This window comes from Motacilla alba, chromosome 3 (genome assembly GCF_015832195.1).
Source record: "Motacilla alba alba isolate MOTALB_02 chromosome 3, Motacilla_alba_V1.0_pri, whole genome shotgun sequence".
NCBI classification, from domain to species: domain Eukaryota; kingdom Metazoa; phylum Chordata; class Aves; order Passeriformes; family Motacillidae; genus Motacilla; species Motacilla alba.
This window is the reverse complement of record NC_052018.1, coordinates 51,416,787-51,440,635: the sequence shown is the minus strand read 5'-3', so window position 1 is coordinate 51,440,635 and position 23,849 is coordinate 51,416,787. Positions and strand designations below refer to the sequence as shown.

At 36.4% G+C, this 23,849-nt stretch overlaps 1 protein-coding gene across 1 annotated transcript in view; it reads left to right on the top strand.

Moving 5' to 3' along the window:
- The window catches only part of TRDN (triadin), a 169,205-nt gene extending 146,384 nt beyond the window's left edge, over positions 1 to 22,821 (top strand). The window contains exons 18-28 of the mRNA XM_038132155.1: positions 2,951 to 2,983; positions 3,089 to 3,121; positions 4,326 to 4,352; positions 9,929 to 9,976; positions 12,604 to 12,627; positions 14,350 to 14,400; positions 14,908 to 14,958; positions 16,364 to 16,432; positions 19,865 to 19,915; positions 21,738 to 21,788; positions 22,362 to 22,821. Coding sequence (XP_037988083.1) covers positions 2,951 to 2,983; positions 3,089 to 3,121; positions 4,326 to 4,352; positions 9,929 to 9,976; positions 12,604 to 12,627; positions 14,350 to 14,400; positions 14,908 to 14,958; positions 16,364 to 16,432; positions 19,865 to 19,915; positions 21,738 to 21,788; positions 22,362 to 22,435 — 512 coding nt within the window. The 3' untranslated portion in view covers positions 22,436 to 22,821. The remainder of the gene's footprint in view (positions 1 to 2,950; positions 2,984 to 3,088; positions 3,122 to 4,325; positions 4,353 to 9,928; positions 9,977 to 12,603; positions 12,628 to 14,349; positions 14,401 to 14,907; positions 14,959 to 16,363; positions 16,433 to 19,864; positions 19,916 to 21,737; positions 21,789 to 22,361) is intronic.
- The last annotated feature ends 1,028 nt before the right edge of the window (positions 22,822 to 23,849 follow it).

The window sequence follows — 23,849 nt, the reverse complement described above, 5'->3', positions numbered from 1 at the left end:
TGCATGGTAGAAAAATACTATATTACCAGCAAAACTTCCCTGTCTGAAAATATGCTCTATAGTCTCATATACATGCAAAGGTGGTTAAATATAAAAATAATGACAAATGCCATGGCAAATGCCTGATGTGTTTACAGCTGACAATATAATTTCATGTGTCATACTAACTTCTTGAAAGTACAAAAAAAGTAAAGAATAAGACATTGAGATCAAGGAATGATAACTTTTAGCAAAAAGGAAAGATCTAGGTCTGAAATTTCCTGCTGTTTATGGCTTGTGCAATAAAACTTTTCAGTGCGTTCCATTCAAATATCAGAACGCGAATCACCTGAAATCTCATATCATGTCAGATTTCCCAGAAATGCTTGATGTCAAATTCTGTGTTGTTCATTTTTATAAATTTTCTCATGGAAAGGGATTTTATTTCATATTCTTCTGGAAATAAAACTATTACGAAAGAAGCTCTATAGGCCTTCCCTAATGTTTGCAGTTTAGGGAAAAAAATGGTGAAATAAAGCTAAATGAATGGATTATTTTATACTTTGCCAAAACACTTGCTTGAGTGTTGCTAGGATCATTCTGTTCTCTGATCTGAGGACTGAGAGATCTTAGAATGAGAGAGGAAAATACTTGCCTCAGAACCACTAAAGACAGAATTACATTTCCTTTATTTTCCATGAAACTGTCCTGAGCAGTAGTCAAACAGAAACCCCCACAATACCAGTGAAAATTATAATTTCCAAAATGAGTCCTAAAATATCTGCAAGAAAGTGGAGAGTCTGAAGAGCACTCAGGCTACACAAAACCAAAGCTGCAGATGTTGTCATGATTAAGAGCATTGAGGTGGCCAAACCACTGATTCCCAAAGTTTTGTCCTCTCAGTTTTAGCTATATTTTTCCTCATCGGCCTGTAGTAGAATTGCAACTCAGGGTAGGATGCCATCAAGAAAGTACATTTATTCAGGCAATTAACACCAGCTTGCTCTCTATTTCCATCACTTTTTCATATTGGAGAGAAAATCACAGCCATAATTTTTTTTTTTGATGACACAAACCTGCTCCATCATAATTTCCACTAAAAATTTCTTCTCTCATATAAAATGTGTCTTTAAAGAGCCTACAATATTTTTAACATTTGTTATGTAATTGATACACTAAAGTGTTCTTTTCATAACTATATTAAGACTGGTTCATGATTTCAGTCAATTAATCTTGTTGCTTTGAAATGTTCAATATAAGCTTTTTTTGGGGTGGGAATATGAAGTAATGACATATATTGTTTAAAACTTCACAGTTGTGGGGTCTTTCATATTTAAGATCAATCTGTCCTTTCAAATATTCTTTTCATAGCTCTGCATGAAATATGTCTTTTATTTACTGACTGTGCAGTCAGTAAAAGCATTGATTACAAATTAATATTTAATGGAAATATTATTCATAGTAATGTTGTTGATTAGTATATTTAATTTTATGTTGGCATATCTTGTTTCCTTTTTTTTATTCAGTTGAGTGATTGGTCACATCTGTGAATAAGGTTGCTTTTAGTGAGGGTACAACATTCAGAACCACTTTGAACATGGAACTTTATATCTTGATTCTAGAGTGGAAACTCTTTAAACATTAATGTTGCTCAACTCTATATCACAGCTTTAATACAAACATAACTTATAATAAGCCTGGAGAAAATACAGTCATTGGATACTGGTAAGCAATGAGCTTGTATTTAAAAGTATTCACTTTGAGTCCTGTGTGCAGTTTTGAGCACCACAATATGAGGATATAAAGTTATTAGGGAGCATCCAGAGGAGGACTATGAAGATACTTAAGTGTCTAGTGGAGAAGTAATATGAGGAGTGAATGAAATTACTTGGTTTGTGCAGCCTGGGACTGAGTGTAGACCTCATTGCTGTCTGCAACATCCTCTTGAGAGGAAACAGTGGCAGACACTGATCTCTTCTTTGTGCTGACCAGTGACAGGACCTGAGGGAATGGCCTGAAGCTGAATCAGGAGCGGTTTAGGTTGGATATCAGGAAAAGATTTTTCACCCAGGGGGTGGCTGGGTGCTGGAACAGGCTCCCCAGGGAAGTGGTCACAACACCAAGCCTGACAGAGTACAAGAAGCACGTGGGCAATGCTCTCAGGCACATGGTGTGACTCTTGGGGTTATTCTGTGGAGAGCCAGGAGCAGGACCCAATGATCCTTGTGAATCATAGAATCATAGAATATCCTGAGTTAGAACTCAATAATATCCCTTTCAGCTCAGGATATTCTATGATTTGATGATTCTGGGATCTATCTTGTCATCAGTCAGCTCAGATACTCTTGAATTTAGGAAATGTTCCTGTGTGGATCCAAACTTGCACAGCACAGCCTTTCCACATGCTGTTTAAAAGCATCTGCAGACAGAAGAAGCTTAACTATTTTTTTTTTGCTACTGTGAATGTCAGTACTGGCTGGTAGATGTTCAGTCTCTATCTGTGGCTGGCTGCCCTGCTCCTTCTGTGAGGGGGTGTTAAAGCACATTCTTGCAGCATGGAAAGAGGTATTACAGAAACTACCATTAAAAAGTAGTTGTCCTCAGGCACATATAGTTGGGTTGCAGACCTCCATTTAAACCATCCTGAAGTAAAACTGCAGATGTTTTTACCTATACCCTTTTTATCATTTCCTTTTAGCACCTTATAAAAGATTAATCCTTTGCTTTCCCTTATTAACAGCTAATCTGACCCTGTTCATTCAGTGTGAAAACCACTGAAGAGATTGATTACCAACATAAAGGCTTTATTTTGACATACTGGAAAGCAGGGAAGGACTCACTGAACTTAAAGTCCATAGGAATGTGCCACATCCAATGGCCAATAGTGACATGAAAAATCATTGTCCAGGGACATAAAACAAAGAATTACAAGAAGAGAAATGTACACTTTACTTTTTTTTTTCTTTTCCAGAACCACATAAAAAAGAAAAAATAATGGAATATGGTGAATATTCTCTCCTTTTTATCTTCCTTTTAAATGATCCTAATATTTTAAATTAATTCTTGTCAGAAGTTAATATTTGATACTTTTAAAATTTTTCTCTTACAGGCAAAACAACAAAGAAAGAAGCAAAAGTACATGGTAAGTCCTGTAAAAGACTGTAAGTTTTATAGTCTCATTTATCTGATTTGATTTTCAGCTGAGACAGGATTATGTAGAGGGATAAAAAAATAAAGCCATGAATATAATTTTCTGTTTTAATTTAAGTTACTTAAGCAATTGAATGGATGTGGAGCAACCATTCGGTGTTCTGGAACTGAGATCTAATTAAATGTTGAGAAGAACAAGAGGGCAAGAATTCTTTATTTAATCTTTTAAAAGGTTTATCTTTTCAAAGAGAGTTACCGTAAATGGATGGAGAAACAAACATAAAATACAAGATTCAGAATGTGGAGGGGAGGAAAAAAAAGTAGGCTGTTTAATTTTTCTTTTTGCCAAACACCCATGCATTTTATTGTTGCAGCAAGGTGCTCTTGTTCCCAAGTGGAACCCAGTTTACTTCTCCAGTTTATCCAAATTTGGGAGAACATAAAGATTTTCTCCTTTTACAGCCAAGCTTGATGACTCATTCATCAGATGACTCTGTTTTCTCAGATACAAAGTGGAGCAAGAAATACCTACAGTGGAAAGTCAATTTGTAGAAAAATGAATCTGTCCTTTTCTATAACATGAAAACTTGTCACAGTGCTTCAGAATGAAGGTGTGAATAATGAAAAAAAAAGAGAAATGAGGTAGTTCAATTAATTTGCATTTAGTTAATGCAATTGTGAAGAATAGTAAAGAAATGAAACTGAGAAAACTTATATAAAGGAAGATTTTTGAAATTTGATCCTCCTCTGTATCAATTCTAGAAGTTTCAATAAACTCAAAACAAAACAACAAAAAAAAATGAAAAAAATTCTAGCTTCTGTAAATCGCTGAAATTGTTAAAAAGCCATTTCTATTGCATATCTTCCACCTATATTTAATATATGCTCATTCTGGAGCCTATTTTACTCCTTGTCTCATCCTCATACTTGAAAATAGCAGCGCTATTGAAGCTCCATATATTACTTATCTATTGGCCTTGTTTTCCACTGTTTTTAATCTGCAGGTTAATTAGTCATCTGCCATGAGACTATCTAAACAAGCAACACATGTGTGTGTCAACTTTTATCTACATAAAAAATTAACTCCTGCTCTGCATAGATAAGTAGCCTATTGACAAAGGGAAGAGGTGTTAGGATAAATTTTAATTCCTTTATTCATTTATACAATTTGTTTCTGTGAATGTTTTATTTTACAGCAGCTGTGGAAACTTCTAAGTCAAAAGGTGAGTAATTTGATTGGTTTTGAAAATTGAAATGGAAGAATACTGCAGTTAACTTGACTGTAATGAAAAAGAGTTCCTTGTGAAAACAAACTTTTAACAGTATGATTTATTTGAAACAAGCAGCCTTTTAAATTATAATGGTGTCTTCCTTGTAGCATCTCAAAGCAGGCATGGTTTCCTCAATTTTTTCAAGGACTAACTGTGGTTCTCCAACAATCTGAAATTCAGTTTCTAACCCTAACTCAAGCCATAAGGCTTTTGTGACAGGCAGAAACGAGAAGTAACTAATCTTCTACAGAGATATGACACAAAGTAATATTTCTCTTTTTGCCATTCTAACTGCAGGACAAACCCAGTTGACTGAACAGTTGTTTTCTTTAAGGAGTCTAGGGAGTTTTGCAGGGAGGTTTGGTGTAACAGGTTTTGCCTGCCTTTCATATATGAACTGTTGATGGCAGGAGGTAGGAGGTGTGAGAGCATCAATGCTTGCTCCAAAGGTTCCTCCTTTCCACAAGGCACAGGGAACTTGGACTGGTGAGAAACATCAAGGACATAAATTCAAGCTGAGCAAATATAGCAAATATTTAATTGTTTCATATCAGTGTCTGATTTTTAGGTACGTACAGTGTAAGTTACTAGCTCCAAATTGCCCTCAAGAACATTACAGATTTCAGTTGTAACTTCAACAAAAACAGAAAGTGGAATGTCAGGTTGCAAACTGCCCTTTACTCTTAGTCCATGTTTATTCGTGTCAATGACCACCATACTTTTATAAGTATCACCTTTCAGACAAACAGGGGGAAAAAAAAAGTTTTAGGAAGTTCAGTTAATTAAGGATAAGTAGAAACAGTGGATTTCCATTATATAATATAGGAATAATTCTGTTATTTCTGTTGTCAAAAGAACAGTCTCACAACTGACAGTGTTGGCCTCGGCCATCTTAGTTTTACCGTAGGATCAACCTAATGTTGAACCTGAAATTGTTCCCCAGTGTCTAAGTAATGACAACTTTGTTTTATTCTTCATTAAATAAAAATGAGCTGATTTTAGCTCTGGGGAAATTGTTGATTTCTTAAAAGTTTCTTGTTAGCAAGTCATCTAAATTTAACTTTATGTTGCTGATTTTGAAACTCAAACATAGCCTGTACTCCAGGGGGAAAATCATATTTATATGCAAATGTTACAGCTGTAACTTTTGCCACTTAGTAAGAATCACAAAGAAATGCTGTTATTTTCTTCTATATTCATTTGGGATGCAGACAAATTCTAGTAGTGTTTAATAGTAGTCATTTATTAATGTTTAACCTTTCTTTAAGTCTGAAGAAAGTCATAGCTATCAAACCCATATTTCTTTGTCCTACATTGTTGCTATTTATTTGATTGTTTCCCAGTTTTCTGCTGTTAGTCCTTAGAGACTTAGCAGCTCTCTGGACACAATGTGATTTTCAATATTCAGTAGGTGTTGGCAAATGTAAATTTTTTTAAGCATATTCATGGAAGGCAAACAATTCTGTTCTGAAAAAAGCAAGGCTTTTGATGAAATTCTCTTCTTTGGTAATTAAACAAAATTAATCTGCTGGCATAGAAGGAGGTCTGGGCCCTTCTCACCAGCCTGTACTTCTTATTAACTATCAAATTCACATGGAGCTTTCTTGCTCCATTTTCTCACAAGCCACTACAGCATGAATTTTTTTCATTTCTCCATATAGCAGAACAATTTCTAAACCATAATATACACTTCTAATGTTAATGATTTCTTGATGTTTATGATGTCACAGTGAGGAGCCTCAGACCTTCGGGTTCAGTGAGTGAAATGTTTTTTGTTTCCAGTGGGAATGATTTCTTTCAGTCTTCCATCACACTGAGCAAATATCTCAAAATAGCTTTAAAATCAGTGACATTTTAGAATGCATATTTGATGTGGATGCTAGTTATGCAACCTGTCTCTTTTGGGATGAAAATATTCTGACAAATTTGATTGTAGCCTACAACTATTGAAACTGCACAAATATTTGACTGATGAATTGCTCTCCTGGCCACTTTCAGCATAAAACAATATCTGCTGAATTGTCTCTTATTTGTTTCCTAAGATCTTATGATGGAATCAGAGAAACAATTATAAAGTAAATTGCCCATTTGATCTACATTATGCCATGTTGTCAAGAATTTTGCTGAGAAATGACAAAATATATGTGGGAGTATTACTCCATTTATTTAATCTATTTTTTGAAACTATATTTTACTGAAAATATGCATCCCTGATGAATTCATGATCTTACCTTCATTTTATTTTGTATTGTTTCATGCAGGAATTTTCATGGGTTTGGTTTGGGATGGGGAGTTGTATTTCTTCTTTATTATTTTTAATGCCTGCCATTCTATAGAGAAGAAAATTATAATACATTACAACATTCATATTACCTAAGTCATATGGCTAAAAGATCAGTTTTTCAAATAGGGAATAGCTGGAGCAGGATCATTTTTCACAAAGAGATCTTTCAGGCTGCCATTCAGAAGCGGCAAGAACTTTGAAAATGCCCAGTGGAAGGGATGACCTACTTCTTGACCTACTCAGAAAACTTGTCTCTGTTCTGATGGGAACAGAGACAACCAGGCATTCTGAATCTTATTCCAAACACGGACTCTACATGGATGGGCTTCCTGTTTATGGAGACTTTCGAAGTGGCAACTATTACCTTGATGATAAAAGACCTCTCAGCATCACCAAAGTTGCTCATGCCTCTCTTCTGAAAAAGCAAAGGGAATAACAGAATGTCCTGTTTGTCCTCCCAGATACTGCTCTGCCATGTCTAGATGATATTATTTGGCAGTTCCAAAAAGTTACTGGAACTCTGTTCTGTCTCAGCAAGTTCTTCTTTACAAGCACTCAGTCAGTCATGGAAGTGGTGTTGCATTACTGAATGCCCTGCTAGCCAGAATACTGTTAATATATCTATAAGTGGTTGTTATAGCAGCCTCGATGTTTCTCAAGGATAGATGGTTCCTTCATGATAACCACACTCGTGGTCTACCACCACTACATACATTTGATGACTAAACACCTGATTTTCTCAGAAAGCTGTATTGCTCTTCTAGCCTGCAGCTCAGTATCCAGAAAAAAATACTTTTATTCTATTAAAATGGAATAAAAGTATTTATGTGATGTGCACAGATGAAAAAAATTACAGAAATTTTAAAAAGCAAAACTGCTTTCATTTCAGCTAAAAAGGATAAAAAATTTTTGGAGAAGACAATAGTTCTCAGTAGCTCATTTAACTCTTGTCATAGTTGCTTTTGCAGTTTTAATGCAAAAAATATATTTTGAAACTAGTAAGGGACAGGTTTCTGGTGCCCCTTTTCATATGTTTCTTTCCATATTCAAATAGGGTTATTCTTCAAAATGTTGACCATTTCAGTAAGCATTTTAGAAGCACCATGATATTGATTTGCTCAGTGGCAGGGCTCAGTGCTCAGATTCATCTTGGCTTGTCAGAGTCTAGCTCATGGTTAGTATAAGTAGTACTACCTAGGCCCAGGTAATATGGATGATAAAATCAGAGGTCTACAATAAATATTAAGGGTCTTTGGTTCTTTTTGGCTTTCTCTGTGTCCATGAACACCAATAAAAAATTAGGTACTTGGATAGAAATGGAATACTCCTTTTTTTTTTCTTTGAGGATTGAGTCAGACATATTTTCAACCTAGATTTTATTTTCAGGAAAATTGAAGATTATCTTCAATAAAATGAGTTCCCTGAGGTAACTGAGGTGCAGAGGTGCAATATTGCACTGTTTACATGGAGCTTGCTCACAAAAACTTGCTCACATCACAAGGGAGTAATTGATGCCTGTGAGTGGGTTCATCCCACTCGAGATGAAACAGTTCATCTATCGATACCTGACTTTTCACTGAATCTCACTCAGGTTCAGAGAATCTGGGATCAGAAGATCATTCCTTTGCCCACCAGCAGAAATTGCAGACAGGCCATAGCTTATGAACTGATCTGCTTGAGTCATCATGCCCAGCAGTTCCAGAATGCTCTTGAAAGGATGTCCTGGTGGTGCCCCTGGGGCCAGACTTGCAGTCCAGGCAGCAGGGAAGCAGTGAGCACACATGCAGGCACTTCACAGGTCCTTTTAATTCCCTCACTTTCTCAGCATAAATAGTGATAACAGAACATGACCCTCAGAATTTATTTTGTCTCTAAAAGCCAGACTGTTAATTTTCAATTGTGATTGGTTTAATAAAATGACAGGGTGAAATAACAAGCTGAGGTCATTATATGTTCTAATGACGAAGCTGCAGACATTTTTTATACCTATCATATGCAACTTAATTTTCACTGTCCACTTTACATCCTGCCACTTATGCTGATTATTTGTTCTTTACAGTACTTTCAAACAATAACAGTGAAAGTTATTTTCTTAATGCCATATTTTTTGTCTCAAACACTGTAAGATGATGGCCTTTTAAATTAAGCAGGGATTTTATTTAGCATAATAGTTATAAATTTTGGCTACATAAGCATGGTTTCACAGAAGTGAAGTGTTGGAAGGGTCAGTCATTTACAGCTAAACATGTATATTTATAGATTTACAATATTTAATCCCAAATAATTCAATGAAATGAGAAATACATAGGTTGTCCTAAAGATATAATCTTGTACATGACCAAACCTGCAGTGTAAATTGTCAGAAACTATAAAAGATACCCATATGTCTGTGAACAAAGTCTAATGGTACCCTTTCTTGCACCACCTCTTCTTAGATCATTTCATCCTTAGTCCCCTAGGTCCCCCTTAGGACCCTAGTCTCCCATGATGTACAAATGAATTTACAAACTGTGCTTGCCAAGCTTGTGAATAAGCAATTAAGGATAAAAATAAGGATATGTCCAAGCATCATGACCTGGGCTGTTACAGCTGCTTCCCCTGGTGTCAGTAAAGGTTAAGCAGCCCTGCTGCACAAGTGGTCTGGTTCACACTTCTTGCTTGCCCACAGAAATGTCAGTATTCAGAAGGATCAAGTTAGATGCTTTAACATCCAGTCCATCTGTGGCCTGCTCCCTTCACTGAGCCTAACCACGTGCTTAAAGCTGAGAATATGGGGCAATGTTTTGCTGTTTCAGGGGGGCAGAGTGGAAGTTTCTGCTGGTGCAAACAGAAAACCTTGCTTGCTTGGGGAACTCTCAAATGGCTGGGCAAGGTTAAGATCTGCTTGCTTTGATCTCTTCTCCGTTACAAAATATGTGCTGCAGTTTAGCCCCTGTTTTGCCTGACATCTTGGAAGGGACCTTAAAGACCATCTAGTTCGAAGCCCCTGCACTGGGCAGCCCCACCTTCTGCTTGATCAGAGCTACTATTTATTTTCAGAAAGAAAATAAAAAAATAAATCACTCTTCTTTCAGACAGATAAAAAAGACCTACTATGTATTCATATCTTTGGGGGGAATCTTATGATTGAAATCTTTGAAATCATTTGACTCAAAATAATGTGTAAGCACTTAAGAAAATCTTTGTCTGATGTAGCAACACCTCTGACTAGAAATCTCACTTAAACTGTATCTTTTATTTGCAGCAGGACTTGAGAAAAAAGAAGGAAAAGCAACAAAGGCAGCAGTGCAAGGTAAAAAGAAAACAAAACATTGTTGGCGTTATCTCTCTTAAAACACAATGGCACAGAAACAGTAATCTCAGATTCAGAGCTGGATGACAGCAACCTTTAAATCCATTGGTTCACCAGTGTTTTTTCAGAGTTCTGCTGCATTTGTCATAGCAACAGGGAATTTCCATTATAAAACTGGCTTTGTCCCACAAAACTGCTACCCCAACAAAAAGCTTCGGGTAGATGGCTGCCCACTTCAGATGAAAGGTTCCATGCTAGGACTTAGAGTCTCACTGATCTTGCAAGAGGCTTCCTGTCCCTGCAGCCTGGACAGGGATCAGCCTTTGCTACTCTGTCTGAGAGAGTAACTTCCAATGAAGTGAAGAGGCTCTCCAAAGTCAGCTGAGCTGCCCTTCTTGTCCCAGATGAAATATCGGTCCCATGAAGAGTCACAAAGGTCCACTGCAGAGAATCTCAAAAACTTTTGAGACCCGACCTTGTAGAAATTTTTCACAACATTCTTAGGATTGGTATGAATAAGGCATGAGTGGGAATGCCTGAGTGGGAGCACCAGAAGAAAAGCTGCAAGAACCAGGTGTGGATGGCACATAGTTCAGAGGGACACAAAGTCTGTATCCAGTGTCCCAAGCCAATGACAGCAGGAATACCAAGGAATGGTCTACACCAAGGCAAAACAAAACTCAAGCCACTGAGTGAACGCAAAAAGAGAAGGATTGATACCTTAACCCATCTAAAGATGTGTCTTTTCCTATTACATACATTTATATTATTTATTATTATTGTTATTATTATTACCTACAGCATTATATCCCACATACTTTCTTCTCGTACACTTGCTAAATGCAATCCATTCTTTATTAGGTTAGTATGGTAAGAAGCAAAGCAATAAAAAAGGTTTCTAAATCCCCAAAGCTTATCAGCTCAGGCTTCCTTTATGTGATTGAGGTGATTTTTATACTTACTCATGCTCAAATTGGCAGCTAGAGTCCTGATGATGAACTTGCCAGTAACCCTTAGTATAAGATGTAAGACATGTTTACTGGTGTAGCTTTGGTCAGTCGAACTATTATCCCTTCATTTTCTTCGGTTTCTCAGCTTCAGCTTTACCCAGAATTACTCAAGCCAGCACAGACACCCTGCAGCAGCTGTGAGCTGCTTGGTAGTTGTCATGGAAAATGTTATAATTAGGTGGGCCTTGGCCTAGATTTCAGGCATTGTTAGGCTGGGTATCTTCACGTTATTTTCCATTGCCACACAAGTGCTTCTCCAGACATCTACACTGCTTCCTCTCTTTTTGTCTGTCTCATGCAGCAATGAGGTGTGTGGTTGCTGTAAGGTTTATCCTTTCTACAATGGTCTATCCTTTCTACAATCCCACCATTAGCTGGGATTTTATCTGCCAAACATTTTAACTGTGCCATAAAGAGCACAGACTGAGCAGTACAAAGTATAGTTTCAGATGGCTGGCATGGAGTGGGGTTTTCTAAACCACAAGTTATGATACCCAACCCAAAAGGGGGAGGGGGGGCAAACTCTTTCCCATGACAGCAGTCAGCAGCAGCAGCAGCACTGTCTCCCCATGCCAGCACTATCTAGTCTCTCCAAGTCAAAGGAATAAGAGCAATGTGCAATGTCTGTCACAACTATTTCTGCAGCTACTTCCCAGTGCTGGCAGTGGCTCAGTTCTGCTGATGCACAGAAGTGAGCACAAACATTCTAACACAGCAATTCCCTCTGCCTCTCATTTCTGCACCCTATATGTATGGAGCTGCTGCCAGTACATTGTTCACCCAAAGACAAACAAGCCAAAAAAACCCTTTCTGGATGCTTTTTAAATATTACCATGCACTTATATTTTTCAAAGAATTTGCATCAGAATGCACTTCAGAAAGTGGAGGGGTTCAGTCCTGGTCAAAACTGGGACTTGCAATCTACGAAAAACAGCATAAGAAGACTTGCAGAAAAATCTGGAGTGTTGTAGGCTAGATGTGCTTAGGAATCAGGACATAACTTCATTGTTTCAAACAAAGGTTTTGGTGATTATTGCAGCTTTGACCTCAAACCCGCACATCTGGAAATGGGCTGAAAGACTGCAGCAACATCTCAGTTCAATGGTCTTTTATTAGTTGTAAAGCCAAACTACAGGTAATATTTTTAACTGTTAGAAGATGAGAAAGAAGGGTGAGCAAGTTCAGTTTAACTCTTTGACCCATTTGTTTGAAAAAGGTCATGAGCAAATATCAGATGGTTTCCAGGAAGTAAATGCCTGTTACTGAGAATTAATATTTAAAAGTGATGATAAAAAAAGTATTTTTATAGTGGTATCTAATAGTACTAAGAAAGGAGACTTGTTATCAGTTCAAAAAGATCATATCAGACTAGGAGGTTTCATGTTCTTTGTGTGTGTATGAAAGGCAATAGGTGGAACCATGAACTTCATTCACATACTCTGTCAAGAAACAGTGGAGGTTCAAAATATAGTAAAGCACTTAGGGTCAACATGCATTTAAATACATTGTCATTAGTTGATGATATTTTTTAAAATTTCCCATGTGAACATGTATTCTAACATTTCCTTTTTCTTTTCTCTTTGTGCTTTTGTTTCCCTTTCCCTACTCTTCCTCCAGATAAACCAAAGATGAAACAAGGAAGTAAGCTATAGTTTTACTTATTGAAGTAACATCTTCCACAAGAGTTTGGGTAACTGCTCTTAATAATGGAGGTGTACAACAGCTTTAATTTCTTATTGATGGGCTTCTGAAAGTAAAGGCTTTATGTCATGCTTTAAATTACTTATTTTGGCTGGAGCTCTGTCTTCAGCTGTCTTCTTTTGTTTGTAGACACTATTGCACTGAACATTAAACCTCATGGGAAATTTTTATTATGCACAAGCACAACAGAAAATGTTTTTCAGTCTTCCCGCTGAATTTTATTTCTCTTTGCAGTGTCTTCTGTGATTAACCTAATGTGTAAAAATTTGAACTATTTTTTTATTAGGACTATTAATACATGTGAATATGTCCACCAAATATGCCTACAGATATCTGCAATAAATTGTGTATTTTCTCATTCTGAAAACAAGGGACTGAATAATAAATTGGTGAGCACAAAAGCAGGAGAGCAGGAGTAGGTTCTGAAGCAGATGTCTGAGGTGTAATGAGGAATAGAAGAGACAGCTATTTCCAAAAAATTGCATTTTTGACCTTGTTCAACAGATTTCTTTCCCAAGTCTTGTCCTTTAAAAATTATATTGTATGGAAGTATCTATTATTGCCTTTTCAGAAACACAATGTAGAAGGAGAAAAATAATGAAAAATTTATCTCTTGACATCAGTCCCAACAGAAGAGGTCTTTCAATGTCAACAGCAAATTAGGTTTTTCCATTTGATGGCTATTTCTACCATAAATAAAAAGTTATTATTTATGGATTCCTTCAATTCAGATTCCCCAGCACCTCAGTTTGTCTTAGTCAGAGACAAATACTAAGCCATGAACAAGAAGCTTTACTGATGTCATGATAAATTGCTATTGAACACAGTCTATGCTTTTATAATAAAAAGAGACAATTTGTGAACTGTGAGTCATTAAGGCAGTAAAAAATTACCACTAAATATAACCTACTGTAGCTTATACAATTTTCATATCTATCTGCTAAGTACAACCTCCAGCTCCTCAACACAAACTCCTCTTCATCAGGAGTCTTGACTTCTTATCCTATATGTAGAAACCAAGAGGGTCTTCTAACAGTTTTGTTTAATATCTTCTGGCACTGAATCGCTGCTGAGTGTTTCAACAGAAGGAATTTTTGCTTCATATGTGACGGAGAACTTAGTATTTTTTAGTTTTCCCAGAAACCACCTATCAGCATTTTTCAGATGACATGTATAAAACTGTTTAACCAGCAGTTGGGTAGTTAAATTACTTAAAATGCAGGAAGCCAAAAGTCTCTGATCTTTTTATAAGAAGAAGACTGTTGGCCTTGCTCAGCAAGAACGGGCAATCCCAGATGAGGAAAGTAGGCCACAGACAGCTCCAATGAGACAATTCTGGCAAAGCATCAGTTTTGACTTTTCTGGTTAAAAACAGTGAAAAACTGTCCTTGTCTCATACTAAGCTGAAGTTTAAAAATTTTATAATTAAATCTGCAATAGTTAATCATCAAAGCACATTTTGTGTACTGAACTTTCTGAATGATACCTGGTTCGTTTTGTACAAATCTTCCAATAACTCAATTCTCACTATGTCTTCCAGTGTATAGTTTTAGTCTCTTGCACAATCTGTATGCTTCATTCTCTCCTCTGCTTAAATCTCATTGCTTCACTCAGTTGTGGTTTCTGACTGTCACTTTATTGGTGTAACTAATTCTTTTACAGATCCTGGAAAAGATAAAGAATTGAAATCTCCATCTGCCACAAAAGATAAAGGTAACATGGCAAGACAAATTTGTATATAAATAAGATCAATGTGCATCCAAAAAAAAAAAGCTTGGAATGCATTGCCATTTTGGTTTTTAAAGTATGATTTAGTTAGGAATTTATAACCATAATACTAATCCAGTAAAATTACAATGAAACTTAATTGGCATTACCTGAATTAGAAGTGCAAAGAGAGCACTGGTTACACTAGTTATGAAAATTTAGAAGGCTAAACTCAGAAGGCTAAACTTTAGGAACACTTGTTAGCAGTTATTACAAGCTGAAAAGTGAAACAAGTTTTGAGTGATCTTTGTTCTCTCTTCAAATTTAAGAAAATTTGTGGTTTCATTTTGTGAGCATGCGGAAACTGATGAAAATTAATTTTGTGCTACACATTTAATTGGTATCTTGTGTCAGCTAGAAACCACCAATTATTCAATCAATCATTATCCCAGCGGTATTAGATGTTAACCATTTAACACTCTAGCTTGAAGATTAATAAATTATTTTTTACAGAACATGCTAAAGAAAAGGAAGGGAAGAATCCTACATCTTTAAAAGAAAAAGGTAAGAGTACATAATAAAAGATAGGACTTGTTAAAACCACAAAAAGTAGAAGGAAGATGCCACTTTTTTAAACAATTATTATCAGTCTTTCTCATTCTAAATCTTAACCAATCATAATTTAATTAGTTCAAATATTCTACAGGATCTACGGCATTAAAAATGCAGGGTAATATAAATAGAATATATAGAGACAATTAAAAGTCAGAGTTCTCAAAATTAATTCAACAAATATCATTAAACACTTTGTGTAATACTTACGTCCCTTGTAAAGAAGGTCTGAACAATGCCAAGTCTTTAATAGGGGCCAGTTAAGAAATTCTGAACAGAATCATTTCACAAGTGTGTGAACAAAATAGGAAGAAAGTAAGGTTTATGAGCATATGAGTGGGAAACATGCTTTCTTGCTTTCTGTACTCTGTAAAAGTTATAGCTAAAACCCCAGAGCTTCATCCAGTCAACCATCTGCAACATGGGAGCTGGTCTGAATCTTTCTTATCTTTCTTTCATCAATTGTTTTATTGAGTGTTTTTTACACATGTGATTTCTCCCCTTCTTTCTAGAAATAACTTTATTTGGAAGTTACTTACAGATAAGTCTTATTTGACATCTTCAGAATAAAAAGATCTACCATATATATAGTCAAATTAATATTTATTCTAAGTTATAGTCTATAACTATTATAAGTCTATATCTATACATAGATAGATACGGTCTGCAATATATAGACTTTAGTCTAAAACCATTTCAAGTTACAGTCATTCCATGTGATTTCAAAAAAGAACTGAATGAGGATATCAATTCAAGCAGTATTGAAAGATGACAAAAACATATACAGCAAAGGAGGAATAATTTATTGCTAGACATATTTTCAAAATCCTAGAAGCTATGTTCATTCACTCCTCTGCTCAAAAATTTAAATTAAATTATGGCAATCTGCAAATTCTATGGTGCATATGTTGTCCTTCTGTGTGTATTCTACTCCTAATGTACACACGCCCCATTTACACAAGTTCAGTTATCTGCACCAGAACTGTATATCCAAACTCTGTGGGGTCCTGTGGCCCTCTCCAAAGACTGCCTATAATCTGTGTCTGCCTGATGGTGTTGTGCTGGAAAATTAAAAGAAGCACTTGAGTGACAACTCTGCCCCCTCTATCCCTGCATAAGGCATGTGTGTATTCAGCCTGCTGCTCCTTTCAAAGGATTACAGGGAGGCAGGAAGAGGAGAAAAAACTTTTTTCTCTTTGATAAGAGTTTCTTTAGAGCAAATGGATAGTGGTTTGCCAGCACTGAAAAAGTTTCCATGGTGTGTCCTTTGTTGAGAGTGACCATAGCACTGCTTTTTGTCTCCTACGCTCATGTTTAACTTATCAATAACTTCAATTACTAAGTTGTCAGTAATTAGTAATTACAGGTCCTTCTAACGTGACAAAGGAGGCTAGACTTTCTCCGCCCAACCTTCAGAAAAGAGCAGGTAGGAGTTTCTTTTAAATGTCAATACAGCTGAAAACTTGCTGCTGAATTTATCTGTAAAGACATCACAGGCTGCTGACCCCCTGCAGTAGCACTGATATCCAGCCCAGCTGAGCCTGTCCCTCAGATCCTGAGAGCTCTTGCTGATGCAGCCATCACTGTTTCCCATAATAGGCATCATACTGGCAAAATTCTGTGCCTGTACCTAAAAACGAGGATGCTGATTAGTGAACTGTAGAGCTCAGTTGAAAATATATCAGCATCAAAGACTATAGGGACAACTTATAAAGCTGTGGGGAGAAACTTCCAGAAACCTTGGTGCCTTTCTTAGTTGTGTATTTTTCCTATTGCATTATGGGTTACTCTACTCTATAAACATATATTTTGCATTATTTGTCCCCCATTTCAATCATCATATCTGCCCAAACTGTGGTTCATAATGAATCAAAGCCTATTTGCATGTCATTCCTTCCCCTCTCCAAAACCTCTTCAAGCCTTGTGAGTGGGCCTCTGTAAATGTTATTGACCAGGTCACTGGGGACTTCTTTTTTCTCTTTGTGATTTGGTGGTTTGCAATTATTTTTTAAAGTGGATCTTTCTGGAATATACATATATATCAAAGGACACAGGAAAGTAAGGATTTTTAAGACTGCATATACTTCCTATTTATGTATCTTGGGAGTATTTTACTATTCATGTAAGCTAAATAAAGGAACACTTCTAGGTGAAGTGTTAAATACTCATGGTGATTAATGTGTGTCTGGCACTTTATGCAATGAAAGGGCTATCATCACACCTCATTCCCTTTGAAGGATGGGCTAAGTTTGAATGAACAAGGATGATGTCCAGACTAAAAACCTTATCCTAAAGCAGACTATATTTCATAAACTGAAGTATAGTGATTTTATTTAAAGCAGAAAGAGGAAAATTAAATCCTTAAATTTGGAGTTGTTGCTGGGATACTCCATAGATCATAACCCTACAAAGTTACTTTATCTATTTTATGAGGTGAATAAAATGTCTTCAGTCTTGGAACCTAATTTTATTGAGAGTAGTAAAAGAGAACACTGGAATAATACATTTTCCACTTCTTAGTGACACAGGACATCTCAAGACTCTGTCTGACTTTATAACTAGCTTTTCAGCTCTTCCCTGCAGTAAAGAGTAAAGAAGCCTGTTTGTACTCACGAATATAAAAACTGATCTTCTGTTGACATAAGCATATTCAAATAAATTGAGGCAAATGAAACTCTAAGTTATAATTTGCCATGTGGTTTTTGGGTAGGTATGTTACCCAGCTAACCAGAGTGGAAGTTCATTCATCCAGAGGGTGTAACAGTGGCACTAAAAGTTTGTAATATTTCATATATAACTTTTCATTGAATTTTTCTAAGATATTTGCATTGTGCTGAGTTATTGACAGCATCTATTCTGTATAGAGAACATAAATTCCTTCTCACCCCATGTTCTATGATTTATTTTCAAACAAATGCTCTTTTTTCTTCTTCTTTGCTTTTGACATATTTTGGGATGTTTTTGAATATTTTCTTATGTCAGCTGTATGTGGATAATAAACCTATTTATTTTTATACACAGATTGATAGGGGAAGTAAGTCAATAGTGCGTATTTCTTTCTTGCCATATATGTTATAGTATACTGTCATTAAAGAAACAAATGAGCTGGTTTGTTACTTGCCATGCAATACTTACACTTCCTTTAAAACAAATGTAACATGAAATAATATCTTGCCTGTGGCAATTTTTTTCTTAACTTGTAACATACTTTTTTCCCTTAAAAATGTAGTTATATTGTGAGCAGTAGCCATTCACGGTTCTGTCTATTTCCATTTATTTATCTGTCATTGTCATTTGCATGAGAACTTTATCCTGAGGACATCACACACTGCTGCTGCTTCATCATTCTATACCATCTTCCTAACCTGACCCAGCTTCACCTCCAGAGTAGAATGTGGGAGGAAAGCATTATGGTGAAAGCTGACTTTAGGCCAGCTTTATGTTTTTCCCCTTCTGGGACCAGCAATAAAGTGATCAGTTGAGAGCAGAAGTTTGAAAACTTCTGAAAAGTCATCAGTGAGTAGCTGTTTAAACTTCTGAAAATGAAAACCTGCTCCCTGGAAGAAAAGTAGAAGTGGTGATCTCAGTATCCTTGGCTCAGAGGGTGGGGAACCTGGTGCAACACTGGATGTGACGCATCCTGCACTGAGAGCTGCATCCAAAATTTGTAAGAATCAAAAGTGCTGAACCTTCTTTAGGAGCTACATATTATAGGAAATCTAAGGGAGATCTGCTACACTGATGGCAAAAAACCAGTATGGGCATATGGAACAAAACCTGCAAGGCCAAAGATTTGTGGCTATGGCTGCAAGGATGGCTGCTGATCACTGAGATCACCAGTGTGCCCAGAGTAAAGTGGTCAAGTGGGGCAGCTGTTGCCTCAAGTCTTTTCATATAGTCAACATAAAGACTACCTCAAAGGGTTTCAGGCTTCACACTGGAAGTTTTCTTTCAGTCCAAGAGTCCACCTGCTGCTGTGAAGATCAGGCTCCTAATTTCATAACCTATCCCTGTGCAGTGTGGTTTCTCCAACATCTTCAGCCACCCTGGAAGTCATTTTTTTCTGTTACAACTCACACTTACCATGGCAGCCAGGAGGATGTTCCAAGTTAAAATTATTTTTTAAAGTATCTTCTTTTGGCTTTTTCTGTTTTACTGAAGTGATGGTTTACTTTCATTTGGAATAAATGGCATGGGTTTTTTTCTATATGCTTAGGTCCTATATCCTGTCAGATGGAATGCAGCTGGGTCTATTTAGCATTCTGCAGGCTGTGATATTCTCTCACTCAAACTGCATGCATTCAAAAGCCTATAAAATTATTTCCTCACTTTGGAGAAAACTGTTTTCTCCTAATTTCCCTGATAAATACACTTAGGATGTCAAGAGACTGTTGCTTGAAAAAAAAAAAAAATTAAACATTAGTTGTTTACACAACATCGTGTATGCTTTTCCTGTGCTTCCTGACCCTGAATGCACATTCCCTGAAGGACTGAGGTAAAGATATATTCTTCAGACAGAGAAAGCAGAAACTGTCTTCATGAAGTTTTGGATAAGACCCAAAGAATTCCTAATCCTGTGTCATTGCTTGCATTTTCCTCATCTTTCAAATTTCTCTCTTCTATGTGGTCTTTACAAACAGTAACCAAAAGCAATTTCTATTCTTGCTTTTGCTACTAACATTATTGCACCTTAAAAATATGAGACAGTCTCTAGAGAGGATAAAAAGAGAAGTCAAGCTTGCATCCATATACATTCACAATTTTGGTCTTGGTTTTTAAATATTTCTTGACTTTTCTTTTAAATGCAGAAGGGTACTCCTGTCTTCTAAGTCTCAGAAACATAATTATCTTCTTACAGATTCCCTTAAAATAAAAAATCCCAAGAATCCAGAGAGCATAAGAGAAAAAGGTAAGTGAAGAAGTTAAGAAATCCAGACCTGAATATCAGAACAGTTATTCAGTCTAGAAATAGCTCTTGAGAAGGTATATAGAAATGTGGAAAACCAAACCTATCCTGGCTCCTGTGTAGATTATTTTATTCATGGTATTGTTTTTAATAATATTTGTGCTGTACAGATCGCAGTAGGATCCCTAGAATCATTTGGGCTTCTTTTAATGTGAATATTTGAATTTACATCTTGGGGGGAATACTAAAATTTGGTTTTATACCACTTTTGGATGTTAGCCTGTCAAAAATGAGTTGTCTAAATCCCATAGTGGGAACATTACTGAAGAGAACTAGACTAAATCTGGTCCATGTGGCAACAGCTCAGGAATGTGGGCATCTGAGAATGAAACTGGCTGAGGCTACTGTCACATCCAGGTGTTTGAGGGTGACTGATATGACAAATTTTTTTCTTAATTTTTTGGCAACGTGGGAACATACATCTCTGTGTCTAATCCTTCCAGTTGCAAGACCACTGCTAACAGCTCACACAGGGATCATGGGTTGCTTGATAGCATCTAAGCAAACCTTATTTTGTTGCAATGTGACCTGTATGGAACACTCTTTCTGGAGAGTACTGAAACAGCTGAAAAATTTAAATGAAACAGCAAAGGCTATTGGTACTGTGCCTGGTTCCTGAGCTGGAACAGCACACCTGAAGTACAGATTGTTACAAAGTCCCATTTTTTTGGAAGCTGGAGATGTTTGATGCAGTCCAGATTATGGCTGCTGAATAGATATAGAACAAAATGACACACTTCTGCAAGGAATGTATTATTCCTTGTAAAAACTGTAGGAAGTGAAGCCAGGGTGTCTCTTGTGGCTCGGAATTCTCCTCCATGCCACTGCTGTCAGTCCTTATGTCTCACCTTGGCACCAAAAGAAGATCATAGTTTTCCTTTATTTATGCTTACCTAACTCCTGACACAGGACTCCTCCTGTGCTTACCTAACTAATTTTTGGGGGGGCTTTTGGGGGATTTGTTTGATTGGTTGGTTTGGTTTTTTTGTCCTTGAGTTCTACCTTATCAGTTACTAGAAAGGGAGAACTAAAATATCAGGGTCTTTTTTTTCCTCCTTGAATACTTTGTCATATACTGAAGAAAAAAAATTAAAGATACAATTAAGTCCCTGAACAATTCATTTTGACATAAAATATATGAATATATGTTTGAAGTATGAGCACTGCTCTTCTTTTATAGCCAGTGTGCCTGTCATTTTAAAAGGCTATAAATACACAGGAAGTGAAATTCTGTTCACAGGCAATACCCTAATGGCCTCTTCAATATTAAGAGTATTGGAGTTCCTGAATGAGTAGCTGGTCCTTTTGTCACTCCTGAATAAAAAAAAACCTCCCACTTACCTTTATCAGCAACCTATGGCTTTCAAGAGCAGTGTTCCTCAAATTTCAATTGTATCTATGTGGATTAATTTTTATTTGAGTTCAGGAAAAAAAAAAAATTATTGATGCCAACTGCTCTGTAGAATTTCTTTTTTCTTTTTAAGTAATTCTTCATTGCCTGCTTGAGAGAGGGCTCCACAGTTTCCTTAAAATTCAGAGAAACTAATGACATTTTGAAGGCTTATTATTTCGCATACCCGAGACTAGAAAGATGAATGGATGACCTTGTTTTTTGTCCTGTTCTTTATTTCCTTGCTGTAAAATCAATTTAATTATCACATCTCTTTTGCTCTCCACATATCAAATTGTTTGACTTGCTTTCTATTCAAGTGTCATCTTATTTCCCTAACCTGACTTGTGATAAATGTTAAATGTTTCTTTCTAGAGACTGGAAAAAGAAAAGATGTGAAGGCTCCAACAGCCTTAAAGGAAAAAGGTAATGTCTTATAATTATGTGGCTGGCAAATAACAAGTCTTCTGCTGGTATCTCAGTGCAGTTTTGATATATTTTGAATTACAGGCTGTTGGCAAAAAGGGACCAAACCTAGATTCTTCTCATTTAAAAGATTTGATATATTGAAAGGACCAGTGTCTGACATGATGCAGAAATAATAAAGTCATGACACTTCTTATTGTGGTGTTCTTTAACTGCTGTCTGACCTGCACAGCCAATATTGCAGTGGGAGTGCTAGTCTGTTCTGAGTGAATTATAACAGAGCTGCTACTGCATGCACACGACAGGCTGAAACGATGGGCTGCACAGAAATGAGTGTATGGTTTGACCCGCAGAAACTTTGCCAGCAAATTTAGTGGAAATTATTTTTGGTTTGCTTTCAACTTTAGTTCATGCCTCTTATTGAATTAAATGGAAATTCTAATTCTTAACACATCTCTTTTATGCATTTGGCTGATCTGGTGTTATGCACATTTGTTACAGTACCAATGAGCACAGTGTGTATTTATGTTGCTAATTTTCTTCTTTCATTTTTGTGTTTGATTTCTTTTTCAGACTCTTCAAAACGAAAAGAAATTAAGGCTTCAATTAATCCTAAGGAAAAAGGTAACAATCCCAAGTTGAACTGAACCTTAGCCTAAGTTTCAGTTGAGAAAATAAATCCATTGTTCATGGTGTCATAAATTAGATCCTAGCTTCTTTGGTTAGCTGTTCCTGAATATCCTTGAATGGCATCCTTTGCTGCTGAACATTCTTTTTACCTGATTGAACAAGTGACAGGTGCATATGAAGCTATACAAAGTTGTAGCTGTGGTATTTTATAGACTCTAAAGTCAAAAGGAATTAGTTTCTTTTTTCTTGATTTTGTCTCATCCTTTCTATTTAAATTAGTCATTTCAGATTGCATTTTACTTCTTCTACATATTATTTGATTGCACTTTTCTCTCTCTTCTTATATTGAAATATCAGCACTAGCCATCAAATAAAAATCAATTACAATTTATAGTACATCTCAAATACTAGGCATGTTTAGGCACTGTAATTATAATTAACCAACTATGTTCAGGTTTATTTATTCATATCAAATAAATCAAAACTTAGTTTACTTTAATCCTATTTGCATATGGATTAAATCCACTTTTTCATTATAAAACAGTTGCTCAAGTTAAATGTGTAAATAGTGGCTAACAGGATAAAAATATTAATAACTTGTTAGCTAATAACAGTCATTTGAGTCATGGGGATGTAGTAGTCTATCTTAAAATGTAGTAGTCTATCTTCCAGTCGGTTTTGAAAACTGTTTCAGATAATTGAATAATACTGCTTCCTATCTTTAGAGTTTCCCTAAGGAATACTAGAAGTATTGAGGCAATATTTTCTCTGACAAAGTTATGAGAGACAACATTTGCAAGTTTTTAAGTGCAGCCATTTCACCTAAAGTGTACCAGCATAGCAGAAATCAGCTATTACTTTGCATAGCTGTATCGTTCTGAAACAAAATAAAGGCTTTAGTGCTACAAGAAAAAAGTGCTATTGAGAGTAGCCCTGTCAAGAAGGGGGTGCTGGTGAATAAAAGGGTGAGCCATCAATATGTTCTTGCAGGCAAGAGAGCCAATTGTATCCTGGGCTGCATCAAAAGCAGTGTGGCCAGCAGGTCACAGGAGGTAATTCTTTCCCTCTGCTCTGGTGAGACCCCACCTGCAATGCTGCATCCAGCTCTTGGGTCCCCAGCACAGAAAGAACATGGACCTGTTGTAACAAATCCAGAGGAGGCCATCAAGATAATTAGAGGGATAGAGCATCTCTCCTATGAGGAAAAGCTGAGCAAATTGGGTTTCTTCAGCCTGGAGCAGAGAAGGCTTTGGTGTTACCTATTTGTGGCCTTCCAGTACCTGAAAGGAGTCTTCAAGGAAGACAAAATGAGACTATTTACAAGAACATGTAGTGACAGGACAAAGGGGTATGGCTTCAAACTGAAATAAAGTAGGTTTAGATTAGATACAGGGAGAAATTTTTACTGTAAGGTTGGTGAATAGTTTGCCT